A 17,986-nucleotide genomic window follows, 5' to 3' on the forward strand; every position below is an offset into this window, starting at 1 on the left:
AGACAAGGTCATGCATAAAAACTACTTGAAACATCTGTCTTATTTTTTGCAAGCTGACGGGTTGAACTGGGAAATCAGTGAAGAACCTTCTGACATATTAAAAGGCTTGTAATGGCTGAGCTGGAAGGGTTTAGACGCACAGCATTGATTGCTAACGTATTGAAGAGGCCAAATGAACTGTAAACCAGTGGGGTGAAGTCATTATGAAATGCTGTTAGATTTCTTTCTACAAATACACTCTGAGAATTAAAGTGACCTATATCTTGTTCAGTGTGCGGTGTCATTGCGATTAGATGGTGTAAAAATCCGTTTACAGTCTATTAACAAAACATTTTCTCAGCCTTGTGGAGAGGATGTAGGCTTTGATTTAGTTTTTCCTGCAGTCACATCAGACACTGACCTTCATCCTGTCCCCCACTTTGTGTCCCGCTCTGACCTTCACCCACCACACCTCTACCCAATCCTCGCGTGGCATTTCTGCAAGAGGGTAGTTGAGGCGAGTTCATTGACTATATTTAAGAGGGAGTTAGATGTGGCCCTTGTGGCAAAAGGGATCAGGGGGTATGGAGAGAAGGCAGGTACAGGATACTGAGTTGGATGATCAGCCATGATCATATTGAATGGTGGTGCAGGCTCGAAGGGCCGAATGGCCTACTCCTGCACCTATTTTCTATGTTTCTATGTTTCTATTGATGTACAGTATTAACTGATCTGATTGGATAGCCTGCATAACAAAGTTTTTCACTGTTCATTGGTACTCGTGACAGTAATAGACCTAAACCTAGATAAGCATAAAGAGAGACATGCTGGAGTAACTCAGTGGGACAGGCAGCATCTCTGGAGAGAAGGAATGGGTAACTTTTCGGGTCGAGACCCTTCTTTGAATCTGTGAATGTCAGTATAGAGTACACTGGAATGCATCATGCATTTGAATCGGAATCAAGGGATATGGGCAGAAAGCAGGAACGGGGTACTGATTTTTAGATGATCAGCCATGATCACATTGAATGGCGGTGCTGGCTCAAAGGGCTGAATGGCCTACTCCTGCACCTATTCTCTATGTTTCTATTTTTACTTTCTACAAAAGGAAATGCATGATTTACTAACACAGATTAATGAAAACATTTGCACTAAACGTTATTCCCTTATCCTGTATCTGTACACTGCGAATGGCTCGATTGTAATCCTGTATCAGGGCTGCCAACTCTCACGCTTTGAGGTGAGACTCACGCCCTCAAGCAAACTCTCACGCCAGAAATTTCTCACGCTCAGTGTTTGTGATCAACGAAAATTTCAAAACTCGGATAAACTGCATGGTCCGCGGGTGTTGTAGCACAGGGGCTGCGGGAGGGATGGGAGCAGAACCAGCGGCCGGAACAGATGCGGGGAGCCGGGACGGACGAGTGTTTGCCGGGGCCGGCGTGTCGCTCGCTGCAGCTCTGGCCATGGAGCAGCTCCGGACAGTGCATGTCCCGGGCGTCGGAGGCGTTGTGCTGCTGTGCTGAAGGGACAGACTCGCAAAGGGAGGTGGAGAGAGAGAGAGTGGAAGGAGACAGGGAGACAGTGGGGGAAGAGAGAGGGGGGGGGGAGAGAGAGGGAAGAGACGGGGGGAGTGAATGGAGAGAGAGAAGAGGGAGAGAGAGGTAGGGGAGACAGAGGTGGGAGAGGGGGGGGAAGTGAGAGAGGGGTGAGAGGGAAGAAAGAGGGAAGAGAGAGAGGGGGAGGAGAGGGTAGGAGAGAATGGGAGATAGAAGGGGAAGAGAGGGGTGGTAAAAGAGAGAGGGGATGAGGGAGAGAGGGAAAGAGAGAAACGGGGAAAGAGAGAGATAGGGGGCAAAGAAAAAGAGATAAGAAAGAGAGAGAAGAGGAGAGAGGGCAAGGGGAAGAGTGAGGTAGGAGGGAGAAATGGGGAGAGAGGCAGAGGGAGAGGGGGGGAGAGAGAGAGAGGGGGAGAGTGGGTGGAGAGGGGGAGATAGAGAGGGAGGGGGGGAAGAGAGGGGGGGAGAGAAGAGGGGAGAGCGAGTAGGGGGGAGGGGGGAGAGAGAGTTAGGGAAAAGGGGGACAGAGGGGAGAGGGAACAAGAAAGTGGGAGAAGAGTGGGGGGGAGAGAGGGGGGGGAGAGAGAAGAGAGGGAAGGGGAGAGAGAGTGAGAGGGGGGGACAGGAGAGACAGAGGGCGAGAGGAGAGAGAGAGGGGAAAGAGGAGGAGGGGAGAGATAGAGAGGGGAAAGACAGGGGAGGGGAGGGAGAGAGATAGAGGGGGAGAGAGAGAAAGAGGGGGGTTAAGAGGAGAGAGAGCGGAAGAGAGGGGGGAGAGATAGAGAGTCTCTGTGTTGAATTTGCCCAGGTGACCGGCATCGATTAGGCTGCGGCTTGGTGCATCCTGGAGGACAACTAGTGGCTGCTGGAAGTAAGTACGAAGCACTGGGTAGAAACGGTGGAAGGTAGTGGACTTCAAATGGGGGTGGTTGGAGAAAGCATCCTGCTTGCCTGCTAGATTTTCAATTACTGTAACTGCAGGCAAAATGTTCCCGATGTTGGGGGCGTTCAGAACCATGGGTCACAGTTTAAGAATAAAGGGGGGGGGGGGCAGTTAGGACTGAGATGAGGACAAACTTTCTTCATGTAGAGAGTTGTGAATCTGTGGAATTCTCTGCCACAGAAGGCAGTGCAGGCCAATTCACTGGATGTTTTCAAGAGAGAGTTACATTTAGTTCTTGGGGCTAACGAAATCAAGGGATATATGGGGAAAAAACAGGAAAGAGGCACTGATTTTAGATGAATAGCCATGATTATATTGAATGGCAGTGCTGGCTCGAAGGGCCGAATGGCCTATTCCTGCACCTATTTTCTATGTTTCTATGCTTGAGTATATGGCAATAAAACTCGATCACTTGATTTTGAAGCATTCATGCATGGTGGAGGTATAATGTAGTCATAGAGTGATACAGTGTGAAAACAGGCCCTTCGGCGCAACTTGCCCACACCCGCCAACATGTCCCAGCTACGCTACCTGCTTTTGGTCCATACCTCCAAACCTGTCCTATCCATGTATCAGTCTAACTTTTTCTTAAATGTTGGGATGGTCCCTGCCTCAACTACCTCCTCTGGCAGCTTGTTCCATACACCCATCACCCTTTGTGTGGATAAAGTTACCCCTTAAAAAGTTACCTCTTAAAAATACTTCATACAAAAAACATTGAAATCATACTTCTACAGTGCACTAAAACATGATTTTAATACATCAAATTTCAAAAAGTTCCTACCCTTCTTCCACACCCTCTCCCCACTCGGTTGCTCCACTCCCTCACCAGGTACCCCCAAGGCCAGTGATCAGTGATCGCACAGCCTCCCCCCCTTTCAAAAACGCTCCAATCCAATTTAAAGCATATATATTGCATGCAAGTGTAAGTTATAAGACTCGCTACAGTATGCACCATATTGCACAATTTCAAGCTGAAAAATGCAAATGTTACGTACCCTCCTGAATAAATAATAATAAGTGTCTGGGGGGGGGTGGTGATTGGCAGTCACCGAGGTACGTTGTTGAGTAGAGTGACAGCCGCCGGAAAGAAGCTGTTCCTCGACCTGCTGGTTCGGCAATGGAGAGACCTGTAGCGCCTCCCGGATGGTAGGAGGGTAAACAGTCCATGGTTGGGGTGAGAGCAGTCCTTGGCGATGCTGAGCGCCCTTTACAGACAGCGCTTGCTTTGGACAGACTCAATGGAGGGGAGCGAGGAACCGGTGATGCGTTGGGCACTGATGCGTTCCCCCTCTCTCTCCATCGCTACCCCAGCCTCGTCTAGTATCTTGCCAGTATCATTGTTTATATCTGTTATTATCACCTCTTCCACAGGCAACAACGGACCATTGTGGGCTCCACCATTCATGAGTCACTACCGGCTGTGATTTGTTGGGTACCTTTACATATCTCTCGTCACTCTCTCTCCTGACTTTCAGACTGACCCGCTGAGTTTCTCCAGCGTTACGTGTCTAACCTCCCCAGATGCTCGACAACTTGACGTGATTGGGCAGTGGGTTGAAAGCTGATGTTTCTGTAAAGTGCTTGATGCTCGTAGTGTAGGACAGCATCACTGAGTGGATTTATTGTGGGCAACCGTCCTCCCTTTTTACAAGGTAGTAATCTCTTGTGAAGCTTTTGCAAGCTGTTTTAATGGCTATACCCTGATATATACCTCTGCAATAATCATTGGAACTCACAAAACTGTTCAGAAAATGAGCTAAATAGATCAAATAAAAATACGATATATATTGAAGATTTGACACAATGCTGTGGTCATTCACAAATATTTAGTGTCAGTCTGAAGAAGGGTCACGACCTGAACCATCACCCATTCCTTCTCTCCAGAGATGCTGCCTGTCCCGCTGAGTTACTCCAGCATTTTGTGTCTATCTTCGGTGCAAACCAGCAGTTCCATCCCACACATTTATACTTGAAGCTTTCTATTATAATTCATTATTAAACAATATTGCTGATTTCATGGGTTGTGTTAATGTCATGATGATGACTGTTTATTCCTATAACTCCGTGGGATAGGCTGGAGTGTAGAGTGTACAAGGGTTGTACATCGTAGACATCGGGTAGAGATTCCGGTCAGCGGTTGACCATTTATGGAGCAAGACAATGTTCAAAGCCTTCACCCGATTTCAAAAATTAGTGTGTAATACTGAACTTCAGATGCTGGTTTATACCGAAGATTGACACAAAATGCTGTAGTAACTCAGTGGTTTAGGCAGCATCTCAGGAGAGCTTCTTTAAAGTAAGCATACCTTGAGCAGATTTCGCAGTGGAGCAGACAAAATATGCTGAAGAAGTGTCCCATTCCGAAACGTCACCTATCCATGTTCTCCATAGATGCTGCCTGACCCGCTGAGTTACTCCAGCACTCTGTGAAACGTCACCTATCCATGTTCTCCAGAGATGCTGCCTGACCCGCTGAGTTACTCCAGCACTCTGCGAAACGTCACCTATCCACGTTCTCCACAGATGCTGCCTGACCCGCTGAGTTACTCCAGCACTCTGTGAAACGTCACCTATCCACGTTCTCCACAGATGCTGCCTGACCCGCTGAGTTACTCCAGCACTCTGTGAAACGTCACCTATCCATGTTCTCCACAGATGCTGATTGTTACTCCAGCACTCGGAAACGTCACCTATGGTTCTCCACAGATGCTGCCTGACCCGCATTGTTACAGTGCACGTTGGCCTATCTTCATTGTGATTGCTCGGCCAGCTTGGTGACTGTGTTGTCATTGGACAGTGACGTTGGCCTTGAGCCGGTGACTGGCCGGAGCTGATGTCTATGTGGCTACTTTACCCAAGATCGCAGTGACCACTCTTACTTACTTACTGCCTATTATGCCTCCTGGCATGTAGGGCAGCTTTGCTGTTTCTGTAACATATGAGTTTTACGAGACAGGGTTGTTAGCCCTGTGCTCAACCTCCAACCTGGAGGACCAGTGGATCGCTCTTCGTCTCGCCTCTACCCTTCCACCTGTCCAGCATGGGAGACCCTAACAGGAGACGAATCTCCCGCTGGCATAGCTCTAGGGGTCACTGAGACACACAAGCTCCCCGACCACGACAAGGTTGCAATCCATCGGGGAGTAGTGACCACTCACTCACCATTAATCATGGCTCAGGAGATTAGGCTTAACCAGGCTTCATTTAATTGAGTTAAGTTTAGAAATATAGCATGGAAACTGACCCTTCGGCCCTCTAAGTCCATGCCGATCATCGATCGATCGCCCACGGCCGGACAACGTATCCTGGGTTTGAGACTAGTACCATGGACGATCAATGCCATCCCCTTGAAGAAAGGGCTCGGGGTCAGGCTGACAACTGGTGGAATCTGTCTCATAAATTCATAAGTGATAGGAGTATACATAAGCCATTTGACCCATCAAGTCTACTCTGCCATTCAATCATGGCTGATCTATCTCTCCTTCCTTGGTCACAGGGAGAGAACGTACAAACTCCGTACAGACAGCACTCGTAGTCAGGATGGAACCTGGCTCTCTGGCACTGTAAGGCAGCAACTCTACCGCTGTGCTACCGTGCCGCACACATTTCTTGCCCGTGACTGTACAGTGTTTGCTCTTGCGATAGAATTATATGACAATCACATGGTTTTATAGTGGCGTAAAGATGGTACAGAGAGGATTCACAAGGACGAGAAAAGAGTTAAATTTTGTGCAGGGACAGCAAATTTGCGTTGCTGCATGCACAGAATATTAACAGGTGATATAATTGAGATTCAAGGTGATTAAAGGACCTTATGGAATGACAGATTAAAGGGATGTGACCTGAATCTTCAAGCTTGGCTGTTCAGTAGATGTCCGAAAACACTCACAAATCACGCAAGTCAATGGTGAGGAGTGTGTCATTGTCAGATGCAACAACAATTGAACAATAGAATTCTTACTTGCAGCAGCTTCACAAGTCCGTAAACACCGTACACAAACATGATGCATGATGACCAAAAAGCAAGTCAATTAATAACCACAATACCGGGGAAATAAACTTCCAAAGTCCAGAGTCTGAAGAAGGGTCTCGACCCAAAACACCACCTATCCATGTTCTCCAGAGATGCTGCCTGACCCACTGAGTTACTCCAACACTCTGTGTCTATCTTAGCGTAATCGACCGCAGTCCATAGAAATCCACAGTTGTGGGTTGCGTAATGCAGTGTTCAAGAAGCTAATGCTCATAGAGTCATAGAGTGATACAGCACGGAAACAGGCCCTTCAGCCCAACTTGCCCACGCCGACCAACATTCCCATCTACACTAGTCCCACCTGCCTGTGCTTGGCCCATATCCCTCTAAACCTATTCTATCCATGTACCTGTCGAACTGTTTCTTAAACATTGGGATAGTCCCTGCCTCAACTATCTTCTCTGGCAGCTTGTTCCATACACCCACCACCCTTTGTGTGAAAAAGATACCCCTCGGTTCCTATTAAATCTCGCCGCAGCGTGACTCCTGACAGGCACCCGAAAAAAGGGACCATATCACCCCGATCCTGGCCTCTCTCCACGGGCTCCCTGTGCGGTTCCGTATACATTTCAAGATCCTCCTTCATGTCCTCAAAGCCCTCAACGGGCTTGCCCCCATCTACATCAAACGTCTGCTCACCCACCACACCACCTCCAGGTCCCTCAGATCGGCCGACTTGGGGCTGCTGAACATCCCGTGGTCTAGGCATAAGCTCAGGGGCGACCGCGTCTTTGCGGTTGCAGCTCCTAGACTATGGAACAGCATCCCCCTTCCCATCAGAACTGCCCCCTCCATCAACTCCTTTAAGTTGGGACTTAAAACTCATCTGTACTACCAAGCCTTTCTCGACGTCCTCTGAGCGAGGGCTATATGTATGTAGTTTGTTTGTTATTACTATTCTTATACAAATGTAAAGCACTTTGGCCAACGAGAGTTGTTTTTTAAATGTGCTATATAAATAAATGTGACTTGACTTGACTTCACTTCACCTTAAACCTATGTCCTCTGGTTCTCCATTCCCCTACTTTGGGCAAAAGACTCTACATTTACCCTATCCAAGGTTATAAGTAATAGGAGCAGAATTAGGCCATTCAGCCCATCAATTCTACTCAATTGTGGCTGATCTATCTCTCCCTCCTAACCCTATTCTCCTGCCTTATCCCCATAACCCGGTAGTAATCAATTCCTATTCCTCTCACGATTTTATACACCTCTATAAGATCATCCCTCATCCATCTGCGTTCCAAGAAATAAAGAAATCTGTGTTGTATGACTGCTTATCAGTACATTGTCCTGTCTGTATGTTGAGCCACGTCAAAGAAGATTTTCTGTTACGACAGACAATAAAGTTTTCTGAATCTGAATCTGAAGTTCCAGGCTGCACATCCTCTCCCTATAGTTCAGGTCGTTGTGTCTTGTCAGCATTCTCGTAATTCTCCTTGGTTGTTGGGAAGTGTCTGGTCCTGAACCTGGTGGTCAGGGCTTTCAGACCCCTGTACCTCCACTGCAGTTTTTCAAGGAGAGTGTCCAGAGTTTAGAAGAACATGGGGGGAACCTCATTGAAACATACAGAATAGTGAAAGGCTTGGATAGAATGGATGTGGAGAGGATGTTTCCTCTCCACCTCAGAATTAAAGGACGTTCTTTTCGGGAAGGAGATGAGGAGAAATTTCTTTAGTCTTTTTTTTCTTTAGAGGGTGGTGAATCTGTAGAATCCTTTGCCACAGAAGGCTGTGGATATTTTTAAGGTGGTGATAGATTCTTGATTAGTACATTGTTAGAGGTTATGGGGAGAAGGCAGGAAAATGGGGTTAGGAGGGAGAGATAGATCAGCCATGATTGAATGGTGGAGTAGACTTGATGGGCCGAATGGTCTAATTCTGCTCCTAACACTTATGACCTTATGAAACGATATATCTTCTGCAGTGGGGGAGAGGGTTGAGGATAATAGTTTTTTTTGTTGATGACTCCTGAAGATGTAGTTAAATCCATGGGTGATGGCATTGTGGAGATCGGTATTCACACTCTATACACAGAGGAGATGGATTAGGGAACTAAATCCACCATCTGCAGTGCAGTGGATTTAGAACAGCGGGTATATGACTGGCCGTAGACTGAGAACAAACAGTAGACAAAGGAATGCACTGTGGACGGTTCGATTATAATCATGTATTGTCTTTCTGCTGACTGGTTAGCACGCAACAAAAGATTTTCACTGTAGATAGACAAAAAAAGTCGGAGTAACTCAGCGGGACGGGCAGCATCTCTGGAGAGAAGGAATGGGTGACTTTTCTGGTCGAGACCCTTCGACAGACTAGTCCGGGGAAAGGAAAACGAGAGATATAGATGGTGATATGGAGAGATAAAGACCAATGAATGAAAGATATCTAAAAAAGTAACGATGATAAAGGAAACGGGCCATTGTTAGCTGTTTGTTGGGCTAAGACGAAAAGCTGGTGCGAGGGGAGGGATAGAGAGAGATGGAATGCCGGGGATACCTGAAGTGAGAGAAATCAATATTCATACCACTGGGGTATAAGCTGCCCAAGAGAAATATGAGATGCTGTTCCTCCAATTTGCATTTAGCCTCACTCTGACAATGGAGGAGACCCAGGACAGAAAGGTCTGTGTGGGAATGGGAAGGAGAATTAAAGTGTTTAGCAACCGGGAGATCAGGTAGGTCCAGGCGAGCTGAGCGAAGGTGTTTACTGCACCTCGGTACACGTGACAATAAACTAAACTGAATGAAACTAAAACGCCTGTGGAGAGAGACAACATGTTTTGCCAATTTCATTCAGCCCCTTGGGTATATGTTTTTAGACCTTTGGTCATAGGTGTAGAATTAGGCCATTTGGCCCATCAAGTCTACTCCGCCATTCAATCATGGCTGATCTGATCCTAACCCCATTCGCCTACCTACTCCCCATAACCCCCGACACCCGTACTAATCAAGAATTGATCTATCTCTGCCTTAAATATATCCACTGACGGCATCCACAGCCATCTGTGGCAAGAAATTCCACAGTTTCACCACCCTCTGACTGAAGAAATTCCTCTTCATCTCCTTCCTAAAGGAGCGTCCTTTAATTCTGAGGCCGTGCCCTCTGGTCCTAGATTCTCCCACTAGTGGAAACATAGTCACTAGTCAATAATGTTTTATTTGTTACATATGCAGCTTCACAGTGAAATTATTTCTGCATTTATTACACATGCGGGTAAAGCCATTTTTGGGCCATTAGTCAAAGTCCAGTTGGCGTGCCCTCGATATACAGGAGCAGTCCACGTGAACACCCTCTCCTCTCCTCACCAGATCCACTCCATCCAGGCCTTTCACTCTTGGGACCTGGGCCTGCACTCATCCTTCTCAACTCCAGTGAGTGCAGGCCCAGATCCGTCAAACGCTCATCGTACGTTAACGCATTCGTCTCCGGGATCATTGTCTCTATGCCTGCAATAAATCGCCAGGTGACCCGTTCACTGCCACAGACCTGTTGAGGCCAGCCCTTTGTAGCTGCATAAACTGCCTCGGTGGCAGTGATTTGTAATTTGCTCTCTGCACTGATAAAGGGATCAATTTATGTGTCATTATGGGAGTGGCATTTGACGATATTGCTGCATATTACTGCAGGTGTAGTTAGACCACAGAACAGGAAAGGAACAGACCCTTCGGCCCACAGTGTCCGTGCTAAACAGGACGTTCGAGCATTTAGAAACATAGAATCATAGAAAATAGGTGCAGGAGTAGGCCATTCGGCCCTTCGAGCCTGCACTGCCATTCAATATGATCATGGCTGATCATCCAGAATCAGTTCCTCATTCCTGCTTTCTCCCCATACCCCTTGATTCCGTTAGACCTAAGAGCTAAATCTAACTTGCTTTTGAAAATATTCAGTGAATTGGCCTCCGCTGCCCTCTGTGGCAGAGAATTCCACAGATTCACAACTCTCTGGGTGGAACCGTTTTTCCTCATCTCAGTTCTAAATGGCCTACCCCTTATTCTTAAAACTGTGACCCCTGGTTCTGGACTCCCCCAACACGGGGAAAATTTTTCCTGCATCTAGCCTGTCCAATCCTTTAAGAATTTTATATGTTTCTATAAGATCCTCTCATCCTTCTAAATTCCAGTGAATACAAGCCCAGTCGATCCATTCTTTAAAAGACACTTGGACAGTTAGGAATAGGAAATGTTTATAGGGAGACGGACCAGAGACAGGTAAATGGGATTAGTTTAGTTGGTGTAGACAGGTTGGGCTGAAGGGCCAGTTTCTTCTTCCCCATAGAAGCTCTAAAGTAAATATGCTGCTGCATTTAGAGACTAAAACGCTTTTCACTGTATCTTGGTACACGTGACAATAAACTGAACGATAAACTAATCCATCATAGAGTCTGTTCTCACCTTCTCCATCATGGTCTGGTTTGGCTCAGCCACCAAGCACGACACCTGGAGGCTGCAACGAATTGTCCGATCAACAGAGAAGGTTATTGGCTGCAACCTTCCCTCCATTGACGAACTGTACACGGCAAGGGCCAGGAAGCGAGCGGGCAAGATCATCTCTGACCCATCTCACCCTGGCCAAAAGCTCTTTGAATCACTTCCCTCTGGAAGGCGACTCCGGACTGTCAAAGCTGCCACAGCCAGACATAAAAACTGTTTTTATCCACGAGTAGTTGCTCTACTCAACAGCCAAAAATCTGTAGCCTCCCTTTGATCTGGTATTTTGTTGGTTCACATGCTTGATCAATGGTGTTTTATCATTAATATTTTATTATTATTAATGTTTAGTGTTTTCTGAGTCATTCGTAACTGTATGTCATGTTTTATTTGTGGGCGGAGCACCAAGGCAAATTCCTTGTATGTGAATACTTGGCCAATAAACTTACTTACTTACTTAAACTAGACAAAACTAGACTAAACCTCTGGCACCCATTTCCCCGCCCATAGGCAACTTCTGTTGAGTTATGTACAGGAAGGAACTGCGGATGCTGGTTTACATCGAAGGTAGACACAAAATGCTGGAGTAACTCAGCGGGTCAGACAGCATCTCTGGAGAGAAGGAATGGGTGATGTTTCGGGTGAAGACCTTTCTTCAGACTGGTTAGGGATAAGGGAAACGAGAGGTAGACGGTGAGGTGTAGAGATAAAGAACAATGAATGAGCAAAAAAGTCACGATGATAAAGGAAACTGGCCATTGTTAGCTATTTGTAGGGTGAAAACGAGAAGCTAGTGTGACTTGGGTGTGGAAGGGCTAGAGAGAGAGGGAATGCCGGGGCTACCTGAAGTGAGAGAAATCAATATTCATACCACTGGGCTGTAAGCTGCCCAAGAGAAATATGAGATGCTGTTCTTCCAATTAAACACTGTGTTTAGCCTGTCTCTGACAATGGAGGAGACGGAGGACAGAAAGGTCTGTGTGGGAAGGGGAATTAAAGTGTCTCGACCCAAAACGTCACCCATTCCTTCTCTTCAGAGATGCTGCCTGTCCCGCTGAGTTACTCCAGCATTTTGTGTTGATCTATTTCGAATACGCCATGCCAACCTTGCAATGCAGATTGATGTGTGTCCTTGTTGCTGGCAATCACAGCGGTGTGAGAAATATCCGCATCTCCCCGGCAGCATCATATTTCAGATCATAATTGCAAGCTGCTAATCACTTCATGCTTCCTCATTTAGATCGCAGCTGATACTGTCTCTGCAATGAAGTCTGATTAAAGGACTGGGTCCTCTGAACAGTTTGCCCAGTGATCTCCATCTCGCTTCCACATGACCTTTCTCCCACCAAGTGCAAATACAACTTATGTTGGACCCACTCACAGTCTGAAGAAAGGTCTCGATCCGAAACATCACCCATCACTTCTTTCCAGAGATGCTGCCTGTCCCATTGAGTTACGCCAGCTTTTTGTGTCTTTCTTTGGTTTAAACCAGCGCCTGCAGTTCCATCCAACACATTTTGTGTTTATGTTGGATATCATTGGAAAAAAACATAGAAAAATCGGTGCAGGAGTAGGCCATTCGGCCCTTCGAGCCAGCACCACCAATTTTAAAATTACAGAAGGGCACATGGAACAGCAGATGCTGGTTTACATTTCATCTCCTGCAATCTTTGTCACTGCCTCAGTTTATTCCATCCTGACTGCATTTATATGACATGAAGAAAACACCTCTCTGATCCTTATTCTCATTTAATTTTGAGACGGCAAAGTTATACTACAGAATGTTAAAATCATGGTAATTTATATGGTTCATTATATCGAGAGACTTGAATCAATCAAAGTGACAATCAAAACTGATGTGACATTCATGCTGCCAATCAGAGTTATTTGTTGGCACGGTTACCTTCGATAGCCACATTAACATTGTTTAAAATGTTGTGTATTTTATATTCCCCAATGTTACGCTGTACCGACTGTGTGCAAATGTGATCCTGTTTCTGATGATAATGTCCTCCTGTGTCTTCTACTGGGGTTGCAATGAATTAATTATCCATAATGAGTGTATTTTGTTTGCAGTATGAATACTTCAATGCTGTCTTAATAAACGAAAAGGATGAAAGCGGAAGCTACGTGGAACTTGGGAAGGAGTTTATTCTGGAACCTAATGAGCATTTTAACAACTTGCCTGTTAACATCAGCTTAAGTGCTGTCCAGATACCCACCAACAAGTACAACAAAGGTAGGCACAACTTGACATCATTTGTTCAGCGTCTGCCAGCTCTGGCACGTTAACAAACTGCAGGAAGCTTTCATTGTGGGAAACCACACTTTGAAATTAGTACTCTGCTCTTCAAAACAGTATGTAAATGCATCTTGTGTGTTCAATTTAAATATATTGTCTACATTTGTTCACAATTCAAACAGTTCAGGGTTTGGTTTGTTAAATTATATTCATCTAATCGATCTCCAGTTTCCCACAGTTCACAGGTTCTAGGAGCAGAAACTGGGAAGAGATCTGTTTCAGATTGTTGATCAAAACAGCTAGTGCTGGAGTAACTCAGCAGGTCAGGCAGCACCTGGGGAAGGAATGGACAGGTGACGTTTTGGGTCGGGACCCTTCTTCAGACTGATAAAGGGACCCGACCCGAAACATCACCAGTCCATTCCCTCCATAGATGCTGCCCAACCCGCTGAGTTATTCCAGCACTCTTTGAAACTTCACCTATCCATGTTCTCCAGAGATGCTGCCTGACCCGCTGAGTTACTCCAGCATTTTGTGTCTGTCTTCGGTGTAAACCGGCATCTGCAGTTCCTTCCCAATCAGTGAATGTACCGTAGGCAGCTGACCAATAGCAGCATAATCCCTGTTCACCTCTCCACGTAACAATATGAATATACTAGATGCAGCTGAACGAGTTCAAGAATGTAGTCTGTTCCCTGGCTTGATGTTTCTTGTGTTGCATGGGTCTTAATTGCTAATACTTTCCTTGCATGACTTGTGCTTTAATGTAAATTAAACGGCAGGCTTGTAAGCCGACCTTTTAGCACATCACCCATCGATTGTTGATTGAGAGGAAGGTAGAGAATGTGGAATATATTCCCTGTGATCAACTGGATAGAGTATCACTCTAGTTTCACCTGCAAAACTCTTGGCTCTTTTTGTGATGAATATTGACACGGTGGCTGCAAACGCTGCTCTCTCTGCCTGGCAGATGATCCATCCCTGTAGTGGATTGTCACTTAATGTTCTGATTTGCAAGGAGCGTTATGAAACATCAAGGAAATCACCCATGAAATGAAGAGAATATTGCATGCTGATGGCCTGGCTCAGATCCCCACTCAAGTGAAAGACCATTTCACTCTCATATAACTGTGGCATTTGCGGCTCACAGCTCCTTTGTTAATTGCCAAATGTTGCCATCAATATAGTCTTCATGTTTGCAACTGAACCCACGATAGGTGAAACACCATCTGAAGAAGGGTTCCCACCCAAAGCGTCACCAGTCCATTCCCTCCACCCACTGAGTTACTCCCGCACTCTGTGAAACGTCACCTATCCATGTTCTCCACAGATGCTGCCTGACCCACTGAGTTACTCCAGCACTCTGTTTAGTTTAGTTTAGAGATACAACATGGAAACAGGCCCTTTGGCCCACTGAGTCCGCACCGACCAGTGATCCCCACACACTAACATTATCCTACACACACTAGGGACAATATTTTACATTTACCAAGCCAATAAACCTACAAACCTGTACGTCTTTGGAGTGTGGGTGGAAACCGAAGATCTCGGAGAAAACCCACGCAGGTCACGGGGAGAACGTACAAGCTCCGTACAGACAGCACCTGTAGTCGGGATGGAACCCGGGTCTCCGGCACTGCAAATGCTGTACCACTGCACCACCGTGGCTGCCCTTTGTGTTTGTGTTTTAATGGGGATCTCAGCCTCTGCCGTTCCTTGTGTCTCAGATTGCAGTTCGACAATGTGTAAAACACCGTTCTGGAGATTATGAGCCAAACACGAAAGTGTTGGAGGAACTCAGAAGGTCAGGCAGCATCTGTGGAGGTGAACGGACAGACCAAGGTTGTGAACTGAAACATCATCTGTCCATTCCCTCAACAGACGCTGCCTGACCTTTTGGTTATCCAGCACTTTGTGCTTTGTCATGATTCCAGCATCTCCATTATAGATTGAGCAGAACCTGACGAACTTTTCATTTTGATACCACTGCAAATGTTTAAGGCAGATCAGTACAATCTATCTGTTACCTACTCATGGACTGTAGATCTCTTGTGGTGCACAATTCTGTAACCCAATAGGTGTTTAACAAAAATTATTAATAATGTTATATATCAATAATTGGCCATTCCACATTTGACAATTCTGCAATCTTATTGTTTTTTTCAAACTCATCTTCTAACGTTCCTGCACAATGTTGGCCCTTCATCTCATAACAAGCTGTGTTTATTGCAGTTTATAATTGTTGAGGCCTCTGCTCTGGTCAAACAGTATCTGTGTTATGTCACAAAGTCACAAGTTATAGGAGTAGATTAGGCCATTCGGCCCATCGAGTACTCTGCCATTCAATCATGGCTGATCTCTGCCTCCTAAACACATGTTCCTGCCTTCTCCCCATCACCCTTGACACCCATTGACAAACACGATCAGACAATCAGCAGACAACTGATGGTAACTTTCTGTTGGAATGTTTTAGGAAGCAACGCGGGCTCAGGAAATAATATACAGGTTAATAATCGGCACAAAATGCTGGAGTAACTCAATAGGACAGGCAACATCTCTGGAAAGGAATGGGTGATGTTTTGGGTCGAGACCCTTCTTCAGACTGGTTTAAGAAGAAGGATCTGAAGCATGGTCTTGACCTGAAACGTCACCTATTCCTTCTCCAGAGATGCTGCCTGACCCGCTGAGTTACTCCAGCACTCTGTGAAACGTCACCTATCCATGTTCTCCAGAGATGCTGCCTGACCCGCTGAGTTACTCCAGCACTCTGTGAAACGTCACCTATCCATGTTCTCCACAGATGCTGCCTGACCCGCTGAGTTACTCCAGATTTTTGTGTCTACTTACACAAAATTATATTTGGTTGGAAGAAAAGGCAGAGGAGGAAGTTGTTCCTGTCTATTCCAGTTCAGACGCGTCTTTAACAATGCGGTAAATGAGAATTTAGGTGCAGCAAGGTTAATGACACTGAAAATTAACTCTTGCATGAATGATTCTCCTTCAGATCACGGTTCTGGGGGATTTATGGAAGTATTTTTCACATTCACGCTTCCTTTCTGTAAATCCACTCGTTTTATCTGCCTTTGTTATTTCTGGAGGTAACTGATTTGGCATCGGTTCATTCTAATTTCCTTTCCTTGCCCAGTCGCCGAGCTGTTAATCTCACGCTTCCTCCATGTGCTGAGAGAGATAACACATTTGGCTGACTTGAGCAAGCAGAGTGGTCCGTGTGCCTGATGTTATCAGCACTCTCTCTCAGCGCCCTGCTGTGCGGAAATTAAAGCTTCCCAATGATAAAGGATGACAATTTGGAAAGGAATGAGCCAGGGGTTATGGAGTTTTGTTTAAAGCCCGCACTGGGGTAGATTTGCACAGAAATGGATACATGAGGGACAGTATTTGTGCAGGAAGGAACGAACTGCAGATGCTTGTTTACACCGGAGATAGACACAAATTGCTGGAGTAACTCAGTGGGGTAGGCAACATCTCCAGAGAGATCTGAAGAAGGGCCTCAACCCAAAACGTCACCTTCTCTTCAGAGATGCTGCCTGTCAAACTGTTATTGAGTTAGTGGGCCTGTTAAGTTGCAGCAAGTATTTCATTGTTCTGCTTCTGGTAAAATTAGCATTAGCCTCTGCCCTCTGCCTCTTGACCTATGACTCTTGACCCATGGCCATTGACCCATGAAGCCTGCCTCATTCATATCATTCAGACACAAAATGCTGGAGTAACTCATCAGGACAGGCAGCATCTCCGGAGGGAAGGAATGGGTGACGTGTCGGGTCGAGACCTTTCTTCAGGCTGAGATTCAGGGGAGAGGGAGTTTAGAGATATGGAAGGGTAAGGTGTCACAGAGGGGGAACAGCGAGAGAGAATGCTACAGAACTCTCTTTGAAGAATGGAGGAGAACCTCTTCAGGGCAGGAATGCCTTGAAAAGATTTCACAGTGGAGCAGACAAAACGAACCTCAGATGCCGGTTTACACCGAAGATAGACACAAAATGTTGGAGTAACTCAGCGGGACAGGCAGCATCTCTGGAGGGAAGCCAAAATTCATGTTTCTTTAAAGTTTGCCTCTGAAATTCAAAGTGATTCTACTTCATTGAGTAAATTCAGTGGAGCAATGCCAGCTACAAGATCTTCCTAGTGTAAGGCAACAGCTACATTGATGATCAGAAGCCAAGCCTCACTCCAGCGCTTGAAGTATAATGATCCATGGACCATAAAGGAGCAAAGAGGTCCTTCTGCAGTTGTACAGAGCCCTAGTGAGACCACACCTGGGGTGTTGTGTGCAGTTTTGGTCTCCAAATTTTGGGAAGGACATTCTTGCTATCGAGGGAGTGCAGCTTAGGTTCACGAGGTTAATTCCCGGGATGGCGGGACTGTCATATGTTGATAGAATCGAGCGGCTGGGCTTATATACTGGAATTTAGAAGGGTAAGAGGGGATCTCATTGAAACATATAAGATTATTAAGGGTTTGGACATGCTAGAGGCAGGAAACATGTTCCCGATGTTGGGGGTGTCCAGAACCAGGGGCCACAGTTTAAGAATAAGGGGTAGGTCATTTAGAACGGAGACGAGGAAAAACATTTTCACCCAGAGAGTTATGAATCTGTGGAATTCTCTGCATCAGAAGGCAGTGGAGGCCAATTCTCTTAAAGATGGTGGAGTGAGTTGATCTGGTGAGAAGGCAGGAACGGGGTACTGATTGTGGAAGATCAGCCATGATCACAGTGAATGGCGGTGCTGGCTCGAATGGCCGAATGGCCTACTCCTGCATCTATTGTCTATTG

At 46.1% G+C, this 17,986-nt stretch overlaps 1 protein-coding gene across 3 annotated transcripts in view; it reads left to right on the forward strand.

Annotated features, from left to right (window-relative positions):
• The window catches only part of cacna2d3a (calcium channel, voltage-dependent, alpha 2/delta subunit 3a), a 412,076-nt gene that overhangs the window by 133,133 nt on the left and 260,957 nt on the right, over positions 1–17,986 (forward strand). For all 3 annotated transcript variants that reach the window (XM_055647516.1, XM_055647518.1, XM_055647517.1), the window contains exon 5: positions 13,026–13,188. In XM_055647516.1, coding sequence (XP_055503491.1) covers positions 13,026–13,188 — 163 coding nt within the window. The remainder of the gene's footprint in view (positions 1–13,025; positions 13,189–17,986) is intronic.

Source organism: Leucoraja erinacea, chromosome 16 (genome assembly GCF_028641065.1).
Source record: "Leucoraja erinacea ecotype New England chromosome 16, Leri_hhj_1, whole genome shotgun sequence".
Lineage (NCBI taxonomy): Eukaryota > Metazoa > Chordata > Chondrichthyes > Rajiformes > Rajidae > Leucoraja > Leucoraja erinaceus.